The following is a 13,966-nucleotide window of genomic DNA, read 5'->3' on the forward strand; positions in this document are numbered from 1 at the left end:
CTGGCTCCTACTGGCCCACAAGCCATCCGATCATAGTATCATCCTCATCGTTAACAAAAGCATTGTGGATCAAATTTGTGTACTTCAGCTTCACTTTCTCCTAAATATCAACCTCAGATTGTAGTGAACATATGCAAGATCTTGAGTCGCTTCTGTGTTAGACAATTCCTCTGCTTGCTTTGGATGAGGGTAAAGGTGCGCCAATTGCGCTCACAGCCACTTCAAAAGACCATCTAGGAGAGGATTTGAATGGCTAGCTGCTTAAAATTTTTTATGGACAAACCAAAATGAATCCACCATTCAGCTGCAAAAATATTAAAGAATATTGCACAAGAACTGGTACGAATGGCATTGATGCATCGAATGCCCTCTTTGACGGGGTTGTGACAGACTAGGTTGTGCAAAAAGCCGATTATTCGACCATCTTTTTTAAGATAGTATCATATTAGTAACTATCTAATGTCAAGAAATATTTATCGTTGATAAGTAATATACCCAGATTTATACTTTTCTTACTAACGACAACTACCGAGACTCCAAAGCTGCCAATGCCCTCTCTAAATATTTGTCTGTGAAAAAGAACCGTGTTGACACGACTTAACTAATGCATGCCACTTAACTTGCATCCTCTAGACATAGAGCTATGACTATAGATCAGGCTCCATCTTATAGATCACATTACGCAGAGCAGAGAGAAGTTCTCCATATCGATCCTAGGTGTGATATACTAGAATGTCGGATTCAAGTAGTAAGCTATAGAAAAAGTTCGTAATTGCTATAAAATTCTACGAGTACAGAAGCAGTATAATTTTCAACGTTCTTGTTTACCTATTATATGCAAGTTCCTATCTATCTTGTAGTCCCACAGCCACTCAATGATGTCGATGTAACGATGGGCATGCTTCGATCTGCCTCTCTATCTGATTCCTTACCTTCTTCATCATATGATACAGCTTGATAGCCTCTCGCTGCCCATCCGAGGGTACCTCTCGCTTTTCATAGCTCGAAGCACTTTGTACAATGGCTTCACAGCCTTCATTATCTTCTCGGCCCGCTGCCAGAATGTCTGCCTCGTCACCAAGTCCACCATGTTCCCTTCAATGTTGTCCCTCACAAATCTGCTCTCCCACCACTCTGGCACTGACAAACATCCGACGCATGTCTATTTTTTCTCTCAATGAGACTATCAAGTGTAACGTAGTTAGTAGCAAACCGTGTCATGCCTGATCTCAAGATCTCTCCCTTGTATACCTCCTTATCAGTAATAGGACTCATGAGTGGTTATAAATATATCTGAAGATAGTTTAGGCTGTCTCCACCAGGGTATGTCGAACCGGTATCGGTAGGCGTACCGGTGGAGACCTGAACCTGTACCGGTCCGGCGGTACCGAATCGGTACCGAACTGGTTCGACTGGTTTGGCCGATTTTCGACTACGACAGCTTTTTTCTTGAAGTTCTCTTTTGGATTTTTTCTATGAAATGAAGTCAAATTTGATGTTTTTTTGTCAGTTTTTTGATATTTTTTTTCATATTTTTTGATGTTTCTATGTTTAGATTTAAAGTTTAAGCTTGATGATGCATCTTAATTAGCCTTTGAAATGTTACAAGTCATACAATGAAGAACATAAAATATCTTCAAATTAAGATATAATCAATTATATACATTTAAAGCACTCTCGAATATAAAAAATCGGATCGAGTGGTAATGCTTCTCATAGATATCCGGATGATCAGCATAATAAAGAAACTAAATCAACCCACCCCTCTAACAAGCGATGTTGTAGTCTTGTATGCTCAATCTCTGAGAAATGTGCGCTGGATTATAAGAACTCTCAAATCTCTCGCTGAAGTTCTAGCTTTGAGAGGAGTCCTTTCGATAATATGGCTGTAAAGAGATCCATCCGAATATACCGGCAGCAAAATCCAACCCATGAGATCCTCCGGACTGCGTAGGACAGTAGGATGACTCCGATGCACCATATCCATAGGCTGCCTCAGGCCACGGATAATAAAATTTAGTATACGACTCGAAACATGATACATCTATGGATCCTACTCCATATGCGAGGTCATCTACAGCTACATCTTGTTCTTCTAAACGACCTCGAGGAGCCCGTCTTCTATATGCAATGGTATCCTCGTAGGCTCTATCTGATGGACTACCATGGTCTCTATCCTATGTAGCATGCGTAAACTGCGACTTACCAGTGTATCCAAGACCAGCCTCCGGTTGTGTCTCATAAGTAGTACCATACTGTCTCCACTCCCTTCATAGCAAGTAGATCCATCACCACCAGAACCTTTATCCTTGTTGGTCCAAGCCTCCTCGACACTCTCCATTAGGACCCTTTGTTTTTCTTTTTTTGTTTGTTGGGCAGGTGCTTTTTTATCCTTTGTGCCCCTCTGCCTGGCTACCACGCCCTTGTGATCGAGTCGACTGGGTACTAAAACATTCTCATCTGAACATCTCTCGATCATCTCTCTAAGAGAGTGTGCCGTACCAATCATGTGGTGTCTGGCTCTCCTCTGCCTGCAGCTGATCAGCTATAGCAGTGCGTGAAATATTGCGCTCAACCCATTGCTGTGGATCGACCATAGCCTCGCTGGCTATGAAGCTAGCTGCTCGTAGAGGCGATCCTAGCTCGTCAAGCTCGAGCTCCTGCTGCTGGCCCACAAGCCAGCCAAGCATAGGATCATCGTCATCATCTGTGAAAGTTCTATAGATTGGATCTACATACTTGAGATCTATTTTTTTCTGAATAGATTTTAGCCTCAATCGCAGATTGTAGTGCACATAAACAAGATCGTTGAGACGCTTTTGTGTCAAACGGTTCCTCTATTTGCTGTGGATGAGGACAAAGGTGGACCAGTTGCGCTTACAACCACTCGAGGAGACCGTCTAAAAGGATTCGGATAGTTATCCGCTTAAGATTTTTCGTAGAACCGCCAAAATGAATCCACCATTCAGCTGCAAGAATATTGAAAAAAATTAGATATATGATAGTGCCATATTAGTAAGCATGTAACACCAAATAAATGTCTTCCTGATGTGTAACGTACATAGATTCATAGATGTCTTACTCACGACAGTTGCTCGCTGTCCAAAGATGTTGCTGCCCTCTCTAAATAATTTAGTCAGTGAAAAAGAAGCATGTTGTACTATGTTAATAATAAATGATGTCGCTGTGCTTATACATGCTTCTAAATCATGTTACCTCTTCTAGACATAACGCCGTGACTTCTGGATTAGCCTCCATTTTGTAAATAACATTACGTAGAGCGTCCAGAAGTTCGTCATCCATATCGATTCTAGCTTCGCTGTTTGGAACCGGATGTTCAGATAGTATGCTGTACATAGACGAGACCGTCTTAGTAAAATTATACAGGTACATCCATCTATATAATTATCAATGTTCTTGCTTACCTGCTAGATGCAATTTTCTATCCATTTGGGCTCCCCACCGCCACTGAATGATGTACTCATGGGTATGGGTTGGATCTACCTCAATGATCTGAGCTTTTGCTTTGTCCATCATGTGATACAGGAAGCCCATCTGGGGATACCTCTCGCTATCTACGGCCCACAACACTTCATATAATGGTTTGATAGCTTTTGACTATCACAATGGCCCGCTGCCAGAATGACTACCTCGTAACCAAGTCTTCCATCTTACTTTCTTCAGTGCCGGCCTATGCATACCTACTTTGCTGCCACTCGGAACTAGCAAATATCTGACGTAGGGCTCTTCTTGATAAGGCTATCAAGTGCAATATAGTTCGTAGCAAACCATGACTCCTAGTCTTAGAATCTCTCTCCTTGCAAACTTTCATCAATGAAAGAACCCAGGTATGGCTATAAATATACCTGATGATGCGTTGGGCTATCTCCACCGTATGCTGCACCCTACGGATCTTTCCAATATCCATCAGCATAAGGTCGATACAATGTGCAACAGATGAAGTCTATAAAATATGTGGTCGTTGCTCCATCAAGACCTCCCCGACCAACTTATATTGCAACCCATTATTAGTGACGATCTGCACGACATTTTCCTCTACCTGATCAATCACCTCCTCCAAAAGTCTGAAGATATATGCAGCGTCGTGCACCTGATTCGAAGCATCAACCGACCTATGAAAAGTCTTTGCATCACAGTATGTCAGAAAGTTGATGCTCCACTTTGTCGGACCGGTCCAACCATCACACATCACGGTAAGTCTATAAATGGGCCACTTGCTCTTATAGGAGGCAATCCATTTCTCTAACTTCTCTTTATTGTTGTCCAGAAGCTCACCGTAGATGTCCTTCGAGTTTAGAGAATCTACATCAGGACCGACAGACTGCATGGCGAAAATGACAGACCTATAATATGTATTGTATGCCACATTCGCTGGGGTGTGGCTTAAGTGGAACCAAAATCCAATGGCTCGCTACATATCTTTCTTCTCCTTCCACATTGAGCCTACCCTCTATTGCTTCAAATCTCTGTTGGAGCAGACATGCGGATCTACATCATAAATTGATGCTCCTGGTGGAATCCCTTTAGATAGACTTCTTTCAGATACCAAAACCATCCAGCATAGATGCAATCCGACCACGTTATCTAATCCGACCACGTTATCTACTGGTGCCCTTTCTGACTGAGGTTATCCTCATTAACTCTGGATCTTCTCTGCCGCTCGCAGAACCGGTGCCCGACTTGTAGAATGAGAGCCCAAATCGAGCCTTATGCCTCTTCACCTCCTCCTGCTATCACTGATCATCCAAGCTCCCCCGCATGGCAGCCTGGATTTGTTCCTCCTCATCTAGACCCTCGACCTCCTCTGACTCCCTGAAGTGATAGAAAGTGGCTCTGCCGCTTGGCTTTTCACCTTCGCCTTCTTCTTGGCAGCCCTCTCCTTGGCTTCTTTGATGTTAGCGAGGTTCTTCCTCATCAACAGAAGGATCTCATGTGAGCATTTGGGGCACGTAGCTACCTCACCGAAATAACTGACTAAATGTTGCTTCAATCTGGTTACCCCTTCTCCCTTGAAGCACTTCTGACAATATTTGCACTGAAACTGGTGCCTTTCTCCGAGCATGTACCCATGCGCCCAGCCAATATCACGCTCTGAAAAGTTGGTTTTCTTGATGGCTTCATTCCTACCAGGACGGTAATTTTTTTATTTTTTAACTTATTTTTATTTTTTTAATTGTTGTAAATTCAAAAAAAAAATCTACCACCAAAATGACTTTTGAATTATGTAGAAAGTACGACTATTTTTTCAAAATTTTCTATTTTTTATTTTTATTAGAAAATTAATTTTTAATATTTTTTTAAAATTTTAATTAAAATATAAAAATATATATTCCAAAAAAATTAATGTCACAATGCATATCGTCCATATATCTACAATATATAAAAAAATCAAGCCCAAATTTCAAAATTGGGCATGATCTCTTTTTTTGAAATTTTTAACCTATTTTTCTAAGCAACATAAAAAAATATTAAAAAAAAAGATAGAGGAAATAAACCATACTTTAATTAGCCTTTGCTATAATTTTTTGGAAGAACACTGCTCTCTCACCTCAATTTTTTTTTCACGCTGCCTTTGGATCTCTCAATCCACCACCGTGGTTCTGCTATCCGCTTCAATTCATGACTGGTTCAGGCAGATCCTTCAGTTTTGATAACCAAAGCTACGCGTTTAACTAAGAATTTGAGATAAGACAGTGCATCGCACTGTCGGAGGACAGCGCGTCGCGCGCGCTGTCGGCCTTTTTAGAAGGCCATGCGCGCTGTGGTCAAAAAAACCACGACGCGCGGTTTTAGAAAAATCCACAGCCAAACCGGACCGGTCAGGAACCAGACCAGTTCGGTAAGGGCTAAACCGACCGGTATGGGCCAGTACAGCATACCATGGTCTCTACTGTCTGCTACACTCTACAAATCTTCACAATATTCATCAATACGAGGTTGATACAATGTGCAGCATATGAGATTCAGAAAATATGGTCGCCGCTCCAAGATCTTCACGGTAGCCTTATATTGTGGCCAATTATCAGTGATGACTTGCACGACATTCTCCTCTCCAACCTGATCAATCACCTTCAATCTGAGAATGTACACGGCGTTGTGCATCTGATCGAAAGCTTCAATTGACTCCTAACAGAAATTCTTCGTGTCAGTATATCAAGAAGATGATGCTCCACCTGATAGGATCGATCTAATCATCACACATCACCGTCAGTCCATATATGGGGCCACTTACACTAGTATTAGGCAATCAACTTTTTTACTTATTGTTGTCAAAAAGATCACCATAGATCTTCGATTCTAAAGGTCTACACCAAGACCGATGGCTTGGATGGAGAAAATGGCAGGCTTATAGTACGTGTTGCCTACCACATTTGCTAAGATATGACTGAAGTGAAACCAAGATCTAATAGCTTGCCATATTCTTTTTATCCTTTAGCACGGTGTCAACCCTCTACTGTTTCGAATCTTTGCAAAAAAAGACAAGTGAAATCTAAATCATCGATAGTGCCTCTTGGAGGACAAGCTCTAGAGGACTTGTTTCTGCCACCAAAAAAGCTCCAAGCATAGATGCAATACGACCACCGCCTCCTCTTACAGCCTTTCTAACGGAGATCCTCCTGAACTCTAGATCCGCCCCGTTGGTCACAGAACCAGAACCCGACTTATAGTGTGAGAGCCCAAATCCAGCCTCATACTTGGCCACTTCATCTTGCTACCACCAATAATCCAGGCTCGCTTGAATGGCAGCCTAGATCTGTGCTTCCTTGTCATCTAGAGCGGATACCTCTTCTGACTTCCTATAGTGATAGAAAAATGGCTCGGCCGCTTGGTGGTCCATCTCAGCCATCTTTTTGGCAAGTCTCTTATTTACTACTTTGAAATCAGCAACGTACTTCATTAGTTGTCAAACCTTCTCTGGACATTTTCGGTATATAGATATGTCGGGATAACTACCAATCGGATACTACTTCAACCTAGTTTACCCTTCTCCTTTGAACTCTATGTTGCACCTCCAATAGTGCCCATCCAAGAGCATTTGCCTATGATCCCAACCAATGTCATGCTTTGGATTCTTCTTTTTCTTCGATGGATCTATTCTTGCAGGTTTATCAAGCACCCCAATTTATTAATTATTTAAAAATAATAATATTTTGTTATAATGAGAATATATTTTTTACTTCAAAAAATTCTTCTAACTTATCTAATACATAGTACTAATTTTTTATATTTCTTGTGTTATTTATATATTCTTACTAACTTTTAAATTTCAAAATATATTTAAATATCATAAGTTCAAAAAAATGTTTTCTACTTCAAAAATACTTCTGAATTATGTAATACGTAATACTATTTTTTTATATTTTCTATGTTGACTATATATTTTTAATTATTTTTTAAAATTTAAAAATAATTATTATATACAAATATTTAAGAAAATTAATTCAAGCTCAGATCCATGCAGAACCCTACCATGGATGCTACATATATTTTTCTAAATCTTTGAAAATGCATCAAACGCTACTTATTTCTCAAATTTTTTAAATTTAAACCTAGACCATTATGCACATGATCACATCAAAACTAGAATAAATGGGTACCAAATTTAGGTAGAAATAGCTTCCATACCCCTAAATAAGCATCTAATTTTATAGTTATTTTTTAAGTTTTAATCTGAATATATATATATATTTATTTAAAAATATATATTTAAAAAAATAAAGATTTTAGTGGGATCATTCATAGATCTACAACATATCATGAAAACATGCCAAAATCTTGATTTTGGCATTCCCTAATCTTGTAATTTTCTCGGCATTTTTCGACATTGAAAAAAAAAAGAGAGAATGAGGTAGGGGACAGTCATCATACCTTGTTTTAGGTTGGATCCTCTTTGAATCATCGAAATTGGCATGTTTTTGGCGAATGAGGGGAGGGATATGAAAAAAATGAAGAGGAATGGCCTGAGAAGGCTTCTGGCAGGCCTTCCCATTGCCTGGTTCACACCGGTTTCGCTCTGAACTGCCCGATTCAAACCGGTTCGGAACGGTTTGGGGGCGGGGTCCGTTTTTTAGAGCTGAACCGACCCGGTTCAACCCCAGTTCGGTTCGGTACAACCTGAACCAGCCGGTTTAGCAGACCCCGCAAACATGCAAGCATAACTTCTCAATGTTGTGTGGCTCTTAAATGGTGACAAAAATGTCGATTTTCATTGGACCACGGTCCATAGCTAGGCATAATTGTGCCACACATACCACTATAAATCAACTATTGCAACAAGAGAGAGTGGTCAAGTATTAAATTAGAATGCAGGCAACCATTTTCCCTCCAGAAAAAAGCATTCATCATTTGATTGTTTGGCCACATAAACTTTGCCTCAGGCAAGGGCATATCTACGAAATTTTTCTTTATTAAAGAAATTCCCAACTTGTTCAGAAAATGAAAGTCCCATGGGAGAAGGTAGAATCTGTGCTCTGCTCCAGATTGCCACCATTCTCTCCGGAAGGCTGTCCAACTGGCCGGGTACATGGAAAAGCATGACCAAAGAGGCCTAAGACCCAACAAAGAAGGGACCAGCATACGAAGCTAGCAGACACCAAGTGATATGGCATTAGACAGATGCCAGCCAAAAATCAATCAAGTCAGATTGGTGACTTCAACTTTAAGCCAGGTTGAAAAAAAATCCAATGCCAAAAAATGGCAGCATCACATACATTCAACCCAAACAAGGACTACATTGAATACTTGCGTTAACCTGAGATCAATGGATGTGGTTATGGATTCAAGTTCAAGTTTAACCTAGACTGGTTCAGTTCCAAAGCAATGCATCAGTCTTTGATTCAACCTTGATATAACTTAGTAGAGCTGATGTAGTTTTAGGAACTAACACTATATGACTAGGTGTCCAATCTACATGACATGATTACATATAATATGTCATGTGAAAGAGTTTGGTCTGCTATCCATTTTAGCCTAGTGATTTTGCTTTCCTTTTTGATGTTGGTGGAGTTGCAGCTGGCATATTACCCCTAGCATGAGTCTTACTTAGGTCCTGGAGGGAGCCACCTAAGCCTATAAATGAAATCCTCATATCCACTTATGCATGCAAAAACTATAGTTTGTTCCTTCAATGCAACATTGTAAGATGGAAGTCTGCACCAACACCCAGATGACCGATGAGCAGCCCTCTATGAGCCATAGTGCTGATTTCACAGGTTAACAAAGCCTATCCTTCTTCCTTCACCTTTCTCCCTTCCCTATACACTTCATTTGCTTTCACTTCTCCTGTTGCTTACGCTACACCTTTATGTATCACTTCCACTTGCCAGCCCAAATCTCATACGGCCTGCACACTCAAGTCCTGCATCATTCAATTATCATCAACCTCATGGAACATTTAAATTATGCATAGCACCCTTCATACAAAGAATAATAATTTTTCTACTTAATTAGCAAATCCTGTGCTATAGCAAATGTCCACTAAGGAATAGTCATCTACCCGCCAAACATTAAAATGAAGAAAGCTAAATTAGTTACCATCAAAATCCCTCCTTTAGTTGTCCATTCAATATTGATTAAAGAATCCAAATTGGTTGTTCTGCCTTAGTTGTCCTCCTATCACGACCAGGCCCTATATTACCTGTTGTCATTTCCTCACCAGAGGGGAGAAATTTAATTACTTCTATCACCAGGCTACACAAAGCACCGTTGGCAAAGCAACAAAATCAACCCATGACATGACAACCACTTGATGCACTTTCCTACAACCTACCTCCTAAAACCTCTTTTTGAGATCTTTACATTCACATTCAATTGCATATTATCATGATTTTAGCAACCTTTAACAGCAAGCATCTTCCTCGATGCTGATACTCCAAAAGAAAATCCAAGAAAGAATACAAAAGAATTCAAGTCATAACCAACACAAGAGAACAGCAGAACAAGTATTATTTTCCTTCAAGAACTGCTGTACAAACTGTCCTATAAGGCATGTGCAGCCCAAAGAGTACTCTACTACCCAAGTCTCTTGAGAGACGGACCATTCCTGCAGCTGCGACATAATTGCATGACCCATTCCCTTGTAATCTGAGAAAGGAAAGTGGAACATTGATCTCCCCCCAAGTACCAAAACCCCCTTTGATGACTGCATAATTAGCAGGATTAGACTTCCAAAAAGACCCCACTGGGATAACATAACAAGTCAATAATAGAACACAAATCCTGCATTTCAATCAAATGCAAGCCCCACATTTACAACTGAAACAAACTCTGGATATGTACAAACCACAGGAGGCATTCTAGCATCCCAAATTCCATACGTGTAGGGTTTGAACTATTTGAGGCAGAGATGCCTCGTGTACTCATTTGAGAAAGAAATTTCAAACATTGAAATCACTCGGCAAATTTTAGGTTCATAGTAACGTGAAAGGTTAACTTTGCTACAGAGTACAAGTAATCTAGTATCGAAAATCATCGACCTCCAGTCAGTTATGCTGTTAAAATGGTCAAGTACAGACAAGCATATATCCATAAATGTGTTTCATAAATAAAACTCACAAAATATTAATATGATGTGATCAAACAATGTTAGTATACTATGAAGGTAAAGGCTTAGCAAGCTGGTAAAGTCTTTGGTAGTTGTATCAAAAGACCTAGTATCGAATCTCGGCTTACTAGGGTTTGGGGTATCTGGGGAAGGGCTACCCCCTGTTGTGTAGCACATTGACTACAGACCCTTTCAATCAGACAAATGTTGGCATACTAACTATACAATTTATTAATTCAACAAATCCCCCATTGTGAGACTTATCATGGAATGTAGTTTGAACTCTTACCAAACAGTCATTCACTAGAGGATGGTCCTTCAACAGCATTATCAACTAAAGCATTTCCCTGAAAGAAGATAAAAAGTGCATCGTTCTGCTACCAATAATCTAAAAAGGTATTAGAGGATTCTATTGGCATTGGAACTCATAGGACAGCCTTGCAAACCTATTGTATTCAAGAAGCAGCAGTAGAATTCCACAAAGCATGGAATGGCAGCAAGCTCCTACCAAGCAGCTATTCACTATAGGATGGTACTTCCACAGCATTCTCAATTAAAGCATTTCTCTGCACGGATGGTAAAATATACATTGTTCTGCTAGGAATAATCATATAGTCATTGCATGGATTCTACCGGCACCAGAACAAAAAGGTCTGACAACCTTGTAAACTTACAGATATTCAAGATGTTTACCAATATATATGTACATATAGACAGCTGCAGAATTCCAAAAGCAGAAATTTGACTAGTAACTTCATCATAGATTAGGTTGCAGATGAAAGGAAGAGTAAACAATCAAGCTTCTAGAACACGCAACTTGCAACAGCTTGGTATGCTTAGATACTGTAACAGACAAAAGAAATCCGCAGAACATGAGCTATCCAAGGAAAAGCTACAAAGAACAGAAAAGCCAGCCTATCCCCTACCCATCTATCATATAATAAAAGGATTCATCAAAATAAACATAAAAATTAAAATTCCAATACCTGAGTGACTACTGGACCAAAACGTCTTTGAACAGAAGTAGTTGCCTCGTTTCCCTTAGAATCCGGCTCCCGAGGGTCATCATGCTTTTGTGTGTGATGCAGAGAAGTAGATTGCAGCCTTTGTTGATGTGCTTTTTTGGGAGTATCTTCATTCACTGCCAGTAAAACTTGCTTTTGAACTAAATCTGACTTTGTTACCATGTGTTCTACTGTAGTCTTTCTCTTGGCCCTCCCAGAGCTTCTGTAATTCTCGATAGATTGAGATATTGCCTTTGGCAATACATCAGTCTCTTCTACATAGTCATTTTTCTTTCCCTTTTTCAGTGCACTCTCATCAGACCAGTCTTCATCATCACTTGAATCAGAAGATGCCTCACCATAAGTCTCCTATAAAATTCAAGATAAGACATACACAAGTAAAGAGAGTGAAGTACTAGACATGCTAGACAATATCCATAATAAAATTAAAGTTGAGTCAGCCATCTAGAAAGTGTAACAACAGGATAACATAAAACCCATTATTATAGAAATATGTGCGGAATTATATAGAAGCAGAGTGAATAAAGAACCAAATATTAAGTCACATCCAAGAGCTAGGTGGGAAATGAATATCTAAAAAGAAGAAAAACAGAATAAATATAAATATGTCTTTGCATAGTTCGCCTCAATTTATAGCTGTCCACTAAAAAGTTCTTTTCAAGAGATATCATGCTAAAAAATATAACATAAATGCATACATTTGGATAAATATATAAAAGAGGGACTAAATTCCAACCAACTTCAGGCCCCATTCTCAGAAAGCAGACAGGTAGAATCATTGAACGACAAAATTTGAATAAGCATCAACTAGGATAAGTCCAGAAAAAAGTCAAGAAAGAAGTTAGATATGCTTAGCTAATTGAATGCAGAAAAGCCTATGTAGTCCAACGCTAGATGATACACTAAAAGTCGGACTTTGAGAAACATTGTACTCCTCAAGAGATGTAATAGAACCTCAGTTCACTATGTCTCTTATATACAGTTTATTATCACCATAACTAATCAATTTTCAAAAACGGTTATAAACATCATAGGATGCTTTTTCTATATCTTCTATCATCATACACCAATATAGCATTTATCTTGTAACATAACAAATGTGATATGGCATATAGCCTTGAAAATTACAACTGACGGTGGCTTCATGTCTCGGCCTTTAAAGCTATGTTGCGTTGATCTGGCAGAAAGGAGATTCTCTTCTATATAGCAACTTCGAGATCAACTTTGGCTATTTTTGCTTTGTATGAACAAACCTACTCGGTCAAATTTGAGAGGAAGGATTTAATTCGGTTGACAGACGCAAACCAAAGGAGGAATAATCTGGAAGAAGAACACCCACTATTAACCAAAATTAGGAGAATTCTATACATTATGAATATAAATTATTGACAACAACCTCATCTCATAAATTTGTCATTGTGCATATCTTTGTAATTATTAAAATGTATGATATAAAAAGACCAGAATAGTAATATCCCTAAAACTCCCGCACATGATATGCACAATATGTATGGTGTTATTCACTTGAACCAAAACCTCATATATATATATTTTACATAGATAGATGCACAAACGAATACATGCATGGAGACACATCTATATAATTACATATACATTTATAAACATGCATATGCGTCTGTACCTGAGGGAAGGGAAACTTACATCATATAGCTTCTTGTAATCTAAACGCTCACGTTGCCTTTTTCCTGACATAGGTAAGGCATTCTTTTGGCTTACATCTCGCTCCAACATGGAAGGTAGCTCAGAATTTGTGGCATTTTTGTTTCTATCACTCACACATTCTCCTTCACCAGAAGGATCTAGTGGCCTGAGATTTGGTGATGAATATGCTGAAACTTCATCAGTACCTCCAATCTTGTTAAGCTCAGCACAGAAGTCATCGGAATCAGATGTGAAGTCTGATTCATCCGAACTTGAACCTTCCTTCTGGATTTCCTTATCAGGATCTGGACCCTCAGGGTCATAATCATCATCTTCTGAATCATCAGAGGATAATCCAATATCATCATTATGCTTGTTCTTCTTTGAAGGCCCTGAATATTCAGATGAGTAGGTAAAATATGATTCTTCAGAACTTGATTGTTCTTCATGAACCTCTTCAGAACTAGATTCTTCCATATGATCTTCTGTATCAACTTGAGGGACATCAGGATCATAGTTGTCATCCTCCGAATCATCTGATGGGAGATTGGATAAATCATATAGCCTGTCACTATTTGCAGCTTCGGGAAAAACTTTCTGCAAAAAAAATAAGAAATCCTGATTCAGAATACGCTCAACAGCTCTCACAGAATGAACTGTCAATATAATGCAGTATAGCTATATAAAAGCCATCCATACAAAGAAAATGACTGAT

General features: G+C 39.2%; 1 protein-coding gene across 5 annotated transcripts in view; it reads right to left on the minus strand.

Moving 5' to 3' along the window:
* HAT3.1 (Homeodomain-like protein with RING/FYVE/PHD-type zinc finger domain-containing protein) overlaps positions 1–13,966 on the minus strand; it is a 36,477-nt gene that overhangs the window by 5,596 nt on the left and 16,915 nt on the right. For all 5 annotated transcript variants that reach the window (XM_008782701.4, XM_088718749.1, XM_088718759.1 and 2 more), the window contains 2 exons: positions 13,252–13,848; positions 11,551–11,937 (listed from right to left, as the gene is read on the minus strand). In XM_008782701.4, the coding sequence (XP_008780923.3) occupies positions 11,551–11,937; positions 13,252–13,848 (984 nt within the window). The remainder of the gene's footprint in view (positions 1–11,550; positions 11,938–13,251; positions 13,849–13,966) is intronic.

The sequence above is a fragment of the Phoenix dactylifera genome, chromosome 1 (assembly GCF_051530095.1).
Source record: "Phoenix dactylifera cultivar Ajwa chromosome 1, Ajwa_hap1_PhDact_Kaust_v1.1, whole genome shotgun sequence".
NCBI classification, from domain to species: Eukaryota; Viridiplantae; Streptophyta; class Magnoliopsida; order Arecales; family Arecaceae; genus Phoenix; species Phoenix dactylifera.